This window comes from Theobroma cacao, chromosome 5 (assembly GCF_053813885.1).
Source record: "Theobroma cacao isolate CCN51 chromosome 5, ASM5381388v1, whole genome shotgun sequence".
In the NCBI taxonomy this organism is placed as follows: Eukaryota; Viridiplantae; Streptophyta; class Magnoliopsida; order Malvales; family Malvaceae; genus Theobroma; species Theobroma cacao.
Window position 1 is genome coordinate 46785630 of NC_142643.1, and position 13217 is coordinate 46798846.

The 13217-nt window shown below is 33.6% G+C and overlaps 4 protein-coding genes across 4 annotated transcripts; all 4 read right to left on the reverse strand.

The window, feature by feature from the left end:
• Positions 1-115: 115 nt before the first annotated feature.
• LOC18600492 (bidirectional sugar transporter SWEET17-like) lies at positions 116-3003 on the reverse strand. Its single transcript, XM_007030967.3, has 6 exons — positions 2857-3003; positions 2723-2759; positions 2323-2533; positions 2044-2205; positions 1564-1683; positions 116-628 (listed from the first exon to the last, which is right to left on the reverse strand). The coding sequence occupies exons 1-6, from the start codon at positions 2888-2890 to the stop codon at positions 455-457; spliced, it is 738 nt and encodes a 245-aa protein (XP_007031029.3). The 5' UTR covers positions 2891-3003; the 3' UTR covers positions 116-454.
• A 1658-nt stretch (positions 3004-4661) lies between these two features.
• Positions 4662-6670, reverse strand: LOC18600493 (bidirectional sugar transporter SWEET17-like). The gene is made up of 6 exons (XM_007030968.3): positions 6514-6670; positions 6394-6430; positions 6072-6282; positions 5691-5852; positions 5281-5400; positions 4662-5107 (listed from the first exon to the last, which is right to left on the reverse strand). Exons 1-6 carry the CDS (start codon positions 6545-6547, stop codon positions 4928-4930), a joined length of 744 nt encoding a protein of 247 aa, XP_007031030.3. The 5' UTR covers positions 6548-6670; the 3' UTR covers positions 4662-4927.
• Positions 6671-8023: 1353 nt separating this feature from the next.
• On the reverse strand, positions 8024-9798 carry LOC18600494 (bidirectional sugar transporter SWEET17-like). The gene is made up of 6 exons (XM_018121268.2): positions 9613-9798; positions 9482-9518; positions 9178-9388; positions 8948-9109; positions 8674-8790; positions 8024-8485 (listed from the first exon to the last, which is right to left on the reverse strand). The coding sequence occupies exons 1-6, from the start codon at positions 9650-9652 to the stop codon at positions 8306-8308; spliced, it is 747 nt and encodes a 248-aa protein (XP_017976757.2). The 5' UTR covers positions 9653-9798; the 3' UTR covers positions 8024-8305.
• A 526-nt stretch (positions 9799-10324) lies between these two features.
• On the reverse strand, positions 10325-12848 carry LOC18600495 (strigolactones hydrolase CXE15-like). The gene is made up of 2 exons (XM_007030971.3): positions 12091-12848; positions 10325-10752 (listed from the first exon to the last, which is right to left on the reverse strand). The coding sequence occupies exons 1-2, from the start codon at positions 12756-12758 to the stop codon at positions 10446-10448; spliced, it is 975 nt and encodes a 324-aa protein (XP_007031033.3). The 5' UTR covers positions 12759-12848; the 3' UTR covers positions 10325-10445.
• Between the last annotated feature and the right edge of the window lie 369 nt (positions 12849-13217).

Sequence of the window (13217 nt, forward strand, 5' to 3'; positions counted from 1 at the left end):
ACTCTTATGAGAACGAACGGGTAACGAACACTTCGGTGCAGTGGGAAGCCCTTCGTTACGCCGTCCCGATATACCAAAGGGATATTAAATTTAAACGACATTCAACTCATATTAATCATATAATCTTCTCAACTCATATTAATAATATTTTTACATATAATCAATATTTTTTCTAATACAATTATTGACAATATTTTTAGAATAATAATAAAAATACAGAAAAAAATAATTTCATCGATTTTTTATCTGAATAATATACGGTGTGGGGTTAACTTCTCACCCCATTGAAACCTTGATTTCTCCGACCGAAAAAAAAGAGCAACCAAGACTTTAGTGCGCGGTGGGAAGCCCTTTGTTGCACTGTCCCGATATACCAAACGGACTTTTAACTTTATACTGGCATTAAGCTCATATTAATCATACAATCTTTCTTTCTCTATCAGATTATAGTTCTCTACACTTCATTCTTTTCTTCCAAATTGGTGCTTGAAGAGGACATAAGGCGTTCCCGCTGCCATTCATCTTCCAAATCATGTGATGAAGCTTTGGATGGTCTTTGCCTCCTGCTGTAGATTGCGTACAACAGTAGCTGAGCTGTTCCAAGGAGAAATCCAATCCCATTCGGTACCTACGTACAAAAGAAAAACCAGACATTCTTGATTTCGACACCAATATTTGTTTCTTCTACAAGTGCAAATGATGTGAGTTTAATGTGTATTTTGCATGGTGAAACATGCAAATCTCTAACAAAAGTTTCATGTCACCATGCAAATCTATAAGGGTTGTTGGACGTTGATGTTCAAGAATTTTTAATTTTAGTTTTTCGGGTTTTTGTGTTACTTTTGATTGATGGAGGGATTTTTTTTTTTAAAAAAAGCATCAATAGAAGCACTTAATTACTCTATCTCTTACAAAATTCTAATAAATTTTCTTTACTTTTCAAGAAAATATATAATTAGCTGGATGATGCATAAGGATTTTATCGTATAAATGATTTTTTTGAATCATTCTGTAATATTTTATTTTTCAGGTTTTTTTGTTACTTTTGATAAATAGAAAAATTTCAACTCTGTCTCTATTCTATTATGAAATTTTAGTAAATATAATTGTAAATATCATCAATTATCATTCAGGTTTCTTGCATGCTGTAGCTCAACTTGTTTTCTTCTATAGACTAAAACAAGACAAACATGATATATCCTATATTATTTCATGATTTTGTGAGGGCAATCATTTTGATTTGAAAACAGATGTTTCACCAACCTAATTTTGGTTAATATATTTTTAGATTGCAAATTATAATTTTAAATAGCAAAAAATAAATATATTTTTAAAACGTCATATATATGATATGAAATTAATTATCATATAGTATTATCCATAATCATATTTATTATTAAATAATAAATATAAAACATGATAATATTTATAATTATGACAAGACAAGATTGATTGTCATATAGTATTATTCATATCGATATATGTTATTAGACAATAATATAGAACACGATAACGATGATGATGATGATGATGATAATGTTGGTGATTTAATTGAGGACTTACACCGAGAAAGTAATCTTCGACGAGCACAGCATAGAAAGTCCAAACAACACCGTTTAAGAAAACGAAGAAAGAGAGAAGGAAAGGCATATACTCCACGCTTTTGGTTGTCACCACCGTTTTCTGTACATTTCAAGTTAGCATAGATTATATATATATATATTCAAATGTTTCCCAGCTAATCCATTTCTTAAGCTAAGAACCTTCCATCATTTAAGGGTTTCCCACATGAGAAATAATGGAACCATTAAGCATAAATTATATATATATATATAGTCAAATGTTTCCCAGCTAATCCATTGCTTAAGCTAAGAACCTTCCATCATGCAATTTCCCACATGAGAATTAATGGAACCATTAATTAGCAACAGCTAGAAATGAACATTAGGTTTATATGTAGAGCAATAAAGAAATCAAAGAAGGAAAATTAAACCATGAGCTTAGAGTGCTATGTTTTGTTGATTGAGAGGACAAAGCTCTTACCATTGCTGCTAAAGGTGAGCCATACATGACAATATTGAGGCCTGCACACAAAAATCCTATCACATCAATTCTTAAATCTCCTTTCAGAATCAATTGAGTGGCCAAAACTGTTGCTGCTGGAAATCCCACATCAAGAAGTCCAAAAAGCATCCCCGTCTTGGCCTGTAAACACAAGTAGCAATGGCAAAGTGAATATGCTATTTACTTGTATTTGTTGTGTCAGGATTTGACCCCGAAACAAACCTTGAATTCATTGTTTCAAGAGAGGTTAAGTCGTACCCTCATTGTTGGAGGTGCAAAAATAAGGAACAAAGTCACATAAATCATCTCAACCACAACTCCAAATCCGTTCACTGTGGCTACCAGAAAACTTCCAGGCTTTGTAACACCATAGTAAGTCCATAAAGCTGAATTCAAGAGGGTGCAAATGTAGGGAAGGCTCTCGAATTCTTCAGTTGATCGATTCCTCAGTACTCTCCGAAATGTGCCCCTGCAAAAATTCAATGACAATTCAGCAAATATTAGCATCAATGGATTTTATGAACATTATGGAATCAACTGCTAGTGAAAAAGCCTTTTCTGAGTCTGCTACAGATAGCAGCTTTATCAACATCTCTGATCTGTCTCTTTTCTTTGCTTGCCAGGATGCTATGAGGTTGATCAGAAAGAATATACTTACACTGGAGAAAGAAAGAGTAACACTGAGATGATGTTGCCTGAATCAACAAAACACAAGCAAATTAAAAACAAAACTAGAAATCTGCAGCAATATCCCTGAAAACTATACTCACAGATCAATCTGAAAACCCTTACCTACTACTCCAACAATGAAACTTAGTCTTGTCATGGTTGAAGGGTAGACTTATTTTTTCTGGTAAGGCTTTTGTTATGAAAAAGTATATATATAGAAGAGAGAGGGTCAAGAAGCTATTCCAATGGCAATAAACAAAACTGTTTATTGATCAACTTTCAAAGTCATTGCTTTTGTTTACATTTAGAAAGTCATAGGTCTAGAAAATATATCAAGAACATGGTACTTAATAATTGATGATGATAATTAAAAAAGAGGGTAGTTTTGTTTTAATATGATTCATTGAAAATAGAAACTTACTTCAATGGTGGTTAATGTGAAAAAAAATTAAGAAATTAAATGCACTATATTCTGGAATTATTGACTCCCCATGTCCTAGCCAAGTTGATTTCTTGGTGAAATTGTTTTTTAATTGTTTTTGACTCATGCATTGTAAACAGTTGCTAAAGGAGATAGGCAAGGAATAAAACTGTTTTCTCTGACATGCAACTTGCTCTTAATTAATTGATACAAATGGTGTATACTGCACCCTTTTCTTATAATTAAATGATTATTTTCCATTAATGATTGTAATTTAACTACCATGTCTTGCTTCTGACCATAGGTGGGCTTGGACCAGCAGATGAGGATAGGTAGTGCTGCCAATAATAATGTCATTTTCTTGGTTAAATTCCATGCAATTTAATTAAACTCAAAGTAAATTAATTTATCCTAATATTATTTAGAAATGGATTGCTTTATAATATCTAATGATAGCCTATAATTATTTAATGCAAGACATGAATCATGTGGCTGATATTTTATTATTAACTTGTTGTCTTGATTTCAAAAGCTTTGATTCACTGCAAAAATGCAAATTAAAGATGCAATGAAAGACCTTTCTTACTAGTTTAGCTCCAGCAAATTGATGGATTTGGATTAATTACAGACCTAAATTCAGTCTCATATATACCAAGTTGACCATTAATCTTAATCTACCATCTAATCAAAACACCTTATGTGTAGTTTTTGATCTTGGTAGTGCAGGTGAGGTCTTAAGTATAGGTTCTTAGATGCCTTCTATGGTGTATGTTGATCTTTGTATCAGTATTACTTTATTTATTTGTTACTTTTCTTCGCAATAAGATTAGTTTTTTGTTAGTTCAATTTTTGTAATGCGCGTGATATGTTAATATAATTTCTGATTTAGTAAAAGAAAAGCAAAATTGTAACCAAAAACACATGCTATATGTATAAATGGATGACCTTCACCAGTTTGCAATGTTTTGACTTTTTCTTAGATCCATTTCTTCAGGATCTTAGCAGTTTAAGGCTTACAAAGATTTTAAACTTAAAGATTGCATTAGCTCAAGTATTGTGCATTTTCTTAAAAAATCATAAAAGAACCAGTTGAGTAATGATCAGATTCCAATCGTGCAGGGCACATGGGTATGATCTGATCTTTATCTACAGCTGTATATAGGCTAGGTTGGGAGTCAATTGTAAGATATGCAAGCAGTTCAAACTATAGAAATTTGATGAACAAGGCTAAAAAATCCTGTTTAAAAAAATGGTTGGGAATCTGATATATTTTCCAACATTCAAACCCAATTATCAAAGAAATCTTTGATAAGTTTTCAAGATGATATGTCATGCATGTTTTCTTGGATAAAGCAAAAATAAGTTTTCTGCAACTAAGGCATATGATCATGGTTTTTTGTTTTCCTTCCTATCATTGGTTCCTTGTTTCTTTATTTTTTTTTGGCTGAGGTTATTCCTAGATGTGGTTCACCAAGAGAGGTATATATGTCTGCCAAGGCTTGCCATATGTCTTTGCAATCTGCCTCATCAAATAAAAAATTACAAGAAGGTGGAAGTATATTTGATGTGAATCATCATTAGGAAAACAACAAAGGCCCGAAAATGGAGTTTCCCAACCCAAAAGAAAGAGGCCCATAAGCAAGAGTTTTCCCAACCTAGCCAGCCAAAGCATTTGATCTGCTTATATCTTTTTGACTGGGGAAAGTCTGAAAATCCTGCATTCTGGGTCTTCTTCATCTTGTTACTTGCCTTAGAAGCAAAGTTTTCATGAAATCAGGCATCTGCTCTGCTCTCATTATATTTTAGAGATGGACCGGAATCTGCTATGAGTTGCTCATGTTGCCAATCATCTTCTACATTATCAGATGTTCTCTTTGGTTGCTTTGGTTTCCAATACATTGCATAGAGCACCAGTTGAGCTGTTCCAAGAACAAATCCACTGCCATTTGGTATCTAAAAAATAAAAAATGTCCATTTGTTAGGGTCACAAATAGGAATTAAGGGAAATGGTCATCTTCCCAATATTTCTTGTACCAATTATTTTGCAAGACCATGATCACTGACATGGCATAATTAAATCAATAGTATGATTCTAGTTAGGGGAAGATTTGTGGATGGGAACTCACTCCAATAAACCAGTCTCTAGTTAGCACTGCATAGACAGTCCAGGTTAATCCATTGATGAAAAGGATGAAGGAGAGGAGGAAAGGCATGTACTCCACACTCTTTGTTGTCACAACTGTTTTCTGCACTTTTTCAAAGACAAAAACAAGCATTGTTGTAACCCAATTCAACTCACTACCATACTGACATCAGTTTTGCAGCTTTTGCTTCATTTTTCTCCTATATCTATCAGATAAAAGGGTTGGGATTGATTGATTTAATGATGAGAATGAGTTGCTTAAGAATAAATTTAAATCAGAATCACTACATGAAAGAGGTTTTGAGGAGAATATTAATCAGTAACAAAGGTTTTTTCAAAACTTCATCTGCTTATGAATATTTGCAGTCCAGCAAAGTTTAACAGACTGTTTACCATGATAGAAAGAGGTGAACCATAGGTAGCAACACTGAAAAGCAGAGACAAGAACCCTGAAATATTGATTTGCATTTCTCTATTGAAGGACAGCTGACTGATCAAGACAACAGCTACTGGGAACACCACATCCAGAATACCAAAAAGTATGGCAGTTATAACCTGAAATTTCAGAATCCAGAGGCATTAAACATAATTGCTTACTTCTATCATAAGAGAATAACACAAAGTGTAGTATCTGTTAACACAATAATAATAGTAATACAGATTATAGGCTAAATCAGTAGGAATCAGTTAGATTGCGAATACGATTACAATTGCTATTATTATGTTAATAATATCATCTATCTAGCTAAGGACCAATTAGGAAATAGATCTTACTCTCATTCTTGGAGGTGCAAGGATTAGGAATATGATCACATAGATAAGCTCCAGGACAGCACCAAAGCCATTGATAGTGGCCACAAGAATACTGTTAGGCTTGACAAGTCCATAGTAAACCCACATGTATCCATTTAATAGCTTGACAACATAAGGAAGACTATCAAATTCCTCTGTTGATCCACGCTGCACGATGTGCCAAAATGTTTTCCTAGAATAAAACAATCAAATTATTCACAAACAAAACATGGGTCCCATTAAATTTAATGAATCAAGGTCTTCAAAGATAACATGTTCATGTAAAGCATAAGAGGCTACTTACGCTGGAGAAAGGTAGACTAGCCCTGTGGTTATGTTCCCTGCAAATCATATAAACAAGAAATCACCATGACCACTCTCCATGCAATAATCCGATGACAGTAAAAGGGTAATTGGTGTTTACCTAGCAACCCAAAAATGGTTACTAAAGTAACCATGCTGAGAGAATATACCGGTTGCAAGAAGAAAAACTCTGAAGAGGTATGGAGGTTTTTGCTTTGAAGGTCAACAGCAATGTTTGGGTTACTATGCTCTCTAAAATTTCCAAATTCTGATAGAGTTTTAACATCAGATGGGACCAGTGAAGTTAAGGATGAGGACATTCCCTGTCGTTTCACAATTTTAATATTATTTCTGATTGAAACCAGTGCCACTATTTGTAAATTCTCTTTTATCAAGTAAGGCCAAACAAATAAAAACACTGATGTTGTGTACTTCAAAAACAGAGATCCAAAAGACTTGTGATTAAAACAAAAATTCTTTGCCTGCCATTTGGTCTATATAACATGCTTTGAATTAATGCCTGTATTATTGAAGATATTTTGTTGGTTTTTAGACTTTTCTATTGCTGAATCATGAATTGACAGTGAAGTAGGCTATACAGTGAAGATATATTGACAAGGCATGCATTGGTTTTTCTTCTTACTGAATCTTGTGTTATATTATTGGTATCTTCTTAGTAAACACATTCCCTTAAAGTCATGAAATGATAAAACACCGAAAGCCACATATGTTTTGTTGGTTTTCGAGTTTATATCACAAATTATGGGTCCGCAATGAAGTGGACTATTCAATGAAGAAATATTGATGGGTCATGCACTGATTTCTCTTCCTATTGCAATAATTTAATGGTCCATCATCATTATTTCAGCAATCATATTTTATAAAAATCATGAAATGGTAAGGAACTAAAAGTCAATTTAAATGTCATATATCAATATAATTTTTGTTGGTTTTAAATCATTACATAAAATCAACCTAAACATAATATGACACTTTATGTCAAGGAAATCACTTGTAATAACTCATAAAAAAAAAAAGGGAAAAAAGAGGTGCAAATTTTGAGGTTGAATGTCTGGTTCTTAATTTGACTGACTGGTTTCAAGTTCCAACATTGTTAATAAAGTGTTTGCATAATTATCTGTTTGATTATATCATTGGATTTGAGTGAACTAGGTTGAGGTTTGATGGGGAATGGGTTGGGGTCATGTTGAGTGGATTTAGTTCACTTTATTGAAGTGACCAAATAGGTCTTCTCTCTTTAATAAAAAGGAAAAAGAAAAAAGAGGTGGACAAGGTTTTGTGGGTTTTTGTCCTTTATTTTATCATTTTTTTAATTTTTTAATGAAATAAAATGATATGTGTCTACAAGTAATTATTAGGGTGAAAGAATTTTACAATTAATGTATTATTTTTTAAATTTTTTTATGAGAATAATGTTTTGATTAAATAAAAAATATTTTTAAAAATATAAATTTAATTAACCTTAGCAAGTGAGTATAGATACTTTTTAACAAATAGACCTATCCCTTTTGTTAAAACAAATAAAAGGAATTCAATTAATGGGTGTTTATAAATACTTATTACAATTAGTTAAAATTTAATTTTAGCTAATAAATTTTCATGGAATGCACTTTTTCATCAAATGCAAGAAAAAAAACAATGCATTAATTATTTTATAAATAGGCCTAAGTTTGCAGAAGAGAATAGGCCACACCCAATCTCTGTTGGACTTGATAGCCTCCAAGAATCTGGGAAATGCTCAAGGAAGAGAAAGGTGGCTCAAATTCTTATGGCATGAAAGTACATCAGTAGATATATGAAGACCTCTCGCATATCCAATTTGTTGCCTCCTGATGTTCTTCTTTGTCTCCAATCTTTTTACAATGGCTTCCATTGCCAAAGAAAGGAGGCCTTCAATCTGCACTCCTTTCCGGCAATAGACTGGAAATCAAGCTGGAATTATTTGGGGGCTGATCATGCTGCCATCCTTCCTCCAAATTGTCTGACATTTTCTTCAGCTTCTGTGGTTTCCAATACATTGCATACAGCAGCAGCTGAATTGTTCCAAGGAAAAATCCAATCCCATTCGGCACCTAAATCAAGAGGTTCATCTCATTTAATTTGATGAAATGTATCGATTAACGTCATATGTTACATGAATAAAAAATATTGATTCATATTAAGATTTCGAAACAGTTAATCTTTTATCAGAATTAAAAACATGATAGGATATAAATTTAAAAATTCATTTTAAAACAATTAAAATTAAGAATTAACTTACTCCGACATAGTCCTTTGCAAGCAGCGCATAGAAAGTCCAAATTCCTCCATTGATGAAAAGGATCAGTGAGAGGAGAAAAGGCATATACTCCACACTCTTAGTTCTCACTACTGTTTTCTGCACAATGTAACAAGATACGCACCTCGTATATAGTTCATAACACTAAGCATTAAGGCAGTCATTCTTCCATTGATTAAGATTGAAAGGATTGATTAGCACACTGTTGTAGTATTAATTATTCTGCAGATCTGCTTAACAAAATCAAGGCTCTTACCATGGCTGCTAGGGGTGAACCGTAAGAGATCATACTGAAAACTACGCACAAGAGCCCTGCAACATTGATCCGTAGATATCCATGCAACATGGAGTGAGTAAGCAAGATTGCAGCAACTGGAAACCCCACATCCAAAATCGCCACAAGTGTCGCTGTCCTTGCCTGGAAGGTAATAAAAACCATGGATATGGTCCCAGTAATTGCTTAAACAACAAATTAGAAGAACTTACCCTCAATCCTGGAGGAGCAAAAATTAGGAATAGGGTCAGATAAACAGTCTCAGCAACAATTCCAAAACAATTAATGGTGGCTACAAGCAAGCTGTTAGGCTTAATCAGTCCGTAGTAAATCCAAAAGTAAGCATTCAGCAATGTACAAACATAAGGAATGCTTTCGAAATCTTCAGTTGATCTGTGCTTCACTATTCTCCAAAATGTTTTCCTGCAGAGTTTCAGCATTTCAAAATCGATTTTTCTCAGTCATGGCTGAGGCCAGAATATCTGCTGAAAAGTAAACCATGAGCTGATTACTTACGTGGGAGAAAGGTAGACTAGGCCTGACATGATGTTGCCTGAAACATATAGAAATACAAATGAACAATCCTAAACTTCTCATTGCATTCAAAAAAGAAGCTCTGAGTTAACCAAATGTTTCTCAGAAATCACCTATCACACCGACAATGAAGATCAAGCTTTCTTCTTCCATGCTGGGAAAGGCTTATAATTTTTCGGATGCAATAGAAGTATGATAAAGTTCTTCCCGGTAATTTGAATATTGCGGCTGATCAACACTTGGCTTGAGCAGTCTGATGATCAAAGAGGCATGTTTCAGAAACTGTTCTCTAAACTCATGATTATCAACTGGCTCGGTTCGAGATCTCTATGTACATAACTAATTAAAATTAAAGTTCAAGAACTCTTGATGAAAACCCTTTTTTTTATCTTTAAATAACATGTTGCACATGGTTAGTAGGCAGACATACATCCACATTGACCAGTTGTCTGTTTGCTAACAAATCCAAAGACAGACTGGCTTTTGCCTTCATGGACAAGAATTTTTGTTAATCTTGACATTTTTTCTGGATTCTTGCTGCTTAGAGCCTGAGACTAGAGTTAGTATATGCACACCACAAAGAACATATACATTGCCATATATATATATATATATATATATATGCAAGTTACAAGTTTAATGAATCAAAGTATATGACCATGGACTCATCAAAATGTATGACGAAGTCGGTTCTTTGCACTAGTGTTATTTACTTTGTACGTGATATTGTTTATAGTATGATCAGTTTTTGATCGAATTTTTATATCGTTATATGATATTTAATATCTTTATTCGATTTAACTTAAAAAAAAATCACATATCATATAAAATCTCCAATTAATACAAATTTGATATATGTTTCTTTGAAGCCCCTTATATATACATATATAAATTCATTATACCGTGAAGGCATATATAATTGTTATATATATGTATCCATAAATCGTTAATTTGAGTTCTCTAAAATGAAATCTCTTATACGTTGTATTACTTTTTCTGCCACTTCAGAGAACGGATGATCAGTGAGAAAACCATGTTGCTGTCCTTCGAACTCCACAAATTCAGTCTTCTTCCCCAAGTGTTTCAACCTTGCAGCATAGTCCTCCACCCTATCCCTCAATATTTCACCCCCACCCACCACCACCAAAATTGGATCCAATGGCACCTCCGCAAGGTTTTGACCAGAAGGTCCGAAAGGGTTCACCAAGGGATGATCCAAGGTACTTCCAGCTGGAATCGAAAGCCTCCAAAACCTGTGGAAATCAAACATTTCAACATAAAGCTAGACATCCATCAACATAATAAGAAAAACAGCATGGAAACCACCATTTTTGGTCCTTAAAATTTGAGTGTGACCTTTCATATATGTACGCATCTCTTTAATTAGTTGGCCCTTTGACAATTCATTTGTATTCCATTCTGCAAATGGTATGCCTCTCGTCATCCCATTTTCCCCACATGTCTTGCCGTTTTCATGTACATTTCTTGTTGCTCAAATTCAAAAGATTCTCCTAAAGTCATAATTGTTTCCACCATTGAATGAAATTTGACTATAGGGTATTAGATTTACATGCTTGAAATGATAAAGGAAATGATTTTTGTTTGAGTAGGAGCATGCGAGTGAGATGCAAATTACATGGCCATGGTTTGTTCTTTTTGCATAGATAAGGCCAAGCCATCACTTTTAATCAAGTAAATCAAAACCTAATTGGTAATTAGATATAGATTTAGATCTTAAACCGGAAATTATAATTGAACTTATCGTCTCTTTATTTTGGATTCAATGATTGCAATAGTGATGTTTTTGAATTCTTTTTCCCTTTACTATTATATATGATAAAGTTAATGTCACGTGTATAATGAAAGTGTCTATATATAAAATCATGTATCGAGGAAAATTATTGACAAAATTTTCAAATGTTCATATGCTAAAAGTTCAAAAACATGCCATGAAACACATTGAAGATTCTACATTTTCAGCTTATTGATGAAGAATAGAAGTGTACACTTTACTTTTTGAATGAAAAGGAAAGATCTTCTGTATTCCATTCAAATCATGAATTATTTTATGTTTAGGTCAATCTCAAAACAGTGAAGCTGAATCCACCTACTATGAATGTGGGTAGGTAGGGTATATTTCTTAATAAATACATTCAATCATGTGGAAAAGAATAGCTTATCAATGCAATTAGTGTCACAACCATGAATTAATTTTTTATTAGAATCTAACCAAATAATTAAATAAAAAATGATAAATTAAAATAATGACTAAATACAAATATTGTTTATCTCAATTGAATTATGTGTAGAGTTCTTGAATGAAAGATCTTAGTCAATTTAGCTTGGGGTTTGGCGTTTAGTATGAATAAATTAGGGAAATGAATAAATGTCTAAAATATATATTAAAGTCTGACATTTTATTTTACTCTATCTATATATGATTCATTTTTCAAAAAAAATTAAAAAATAATTGTCTCGTTTAATTAATTAATTAATTCTACGCGTAATTAGACTTGTCTATGATTTTTTGAAATTACGATTAATTAAAATATTTCTAAAGGTGAAAAAAAAAAGGTGTGTGATGATCTTACCTTTCATACATCTCCAAATTCCAAAATGCTTCACAAGGCCGCTCCTCCTCACTCCTTGTTCTCACAATCCCACCAAAAAATGGAGCCAGCAGCACATACCCTCGAACCCTAACCGGTGCCAACTCGATCGAGCCAGCCTTGAACCTAACCGCCAAATGGTGAGCCAAGTTGCCCCCAGATGAGTCACCTAAAACAAAGACCCGGTCAAAGTCAACACCAGTCAACAACGTATCCATATCCTCATCATTCCCATGCATGGCTTGGCCCTGCAGCCACTTTAGGGCTTGGCATGCATCATCCACGGCCGCGGGAAGCCGGTTCTCGGGGGCTAGCCGGTGATCTGGTGCGATGACGAGCATGTTAAACGCGGCAGCCAGGCGAATAGAAAGGTTGTGAAAATGTGGAAACGAACGGGAACCGAAACAAAAGCCTCCACCATGAAAATAGAAGAGGATTGGAAGCTTCGCATGAGCAGTGGAGCTGGTGGGTTTATATAGTCGAAGGTGAAGGTTTTCTTTCGAGTCGAAAAGAAAATCTTTGTAAAGGACTGAAGCATCATTGAGAAGAGGAGTGGCGGATGGGATTTCAGGATTACGAGAGATGGAGCCATCACTGTAGAGCTTGAGGAGGCCGAAGCAGTCTTCAACAACATGAGGAAGAGAACCCATCTCTCTCTCTCTCTCTTTCTCTCCTTTTCTCTTTCTTTTCTTTGCTTTCTTTCTTACTTCCTGGAGGATTGATAAGGCTGTTTGCTGTTTGTTAAAGTTTCCTGAACTATATATAGAAAGCTGAAATGACTAAACTGGGGGATTATGCATGTAATATTCAATTGAATTTAAAGAATCAAATAATTAAGAAAGATTTGTAAAAAGTTAAACATGATCCATGTGGGCTGTCCTTGAAGATTTTTTCCACTGTTATTGATCAGGTGGCAATAGATTAATGAAATAATACAATAACTATTTTATTTTAAAATGAATTAAGTACAATAAATCTATTTGTCTATTAATTACATGATTTGATAATATACGTAAGTATGACTTTAAGAATGTATCATTAAGTTTTTAAATTTCAAATTGTGATATGTATGTGAAATTTCTCATCAACACAAGTTTTATTAATATCTT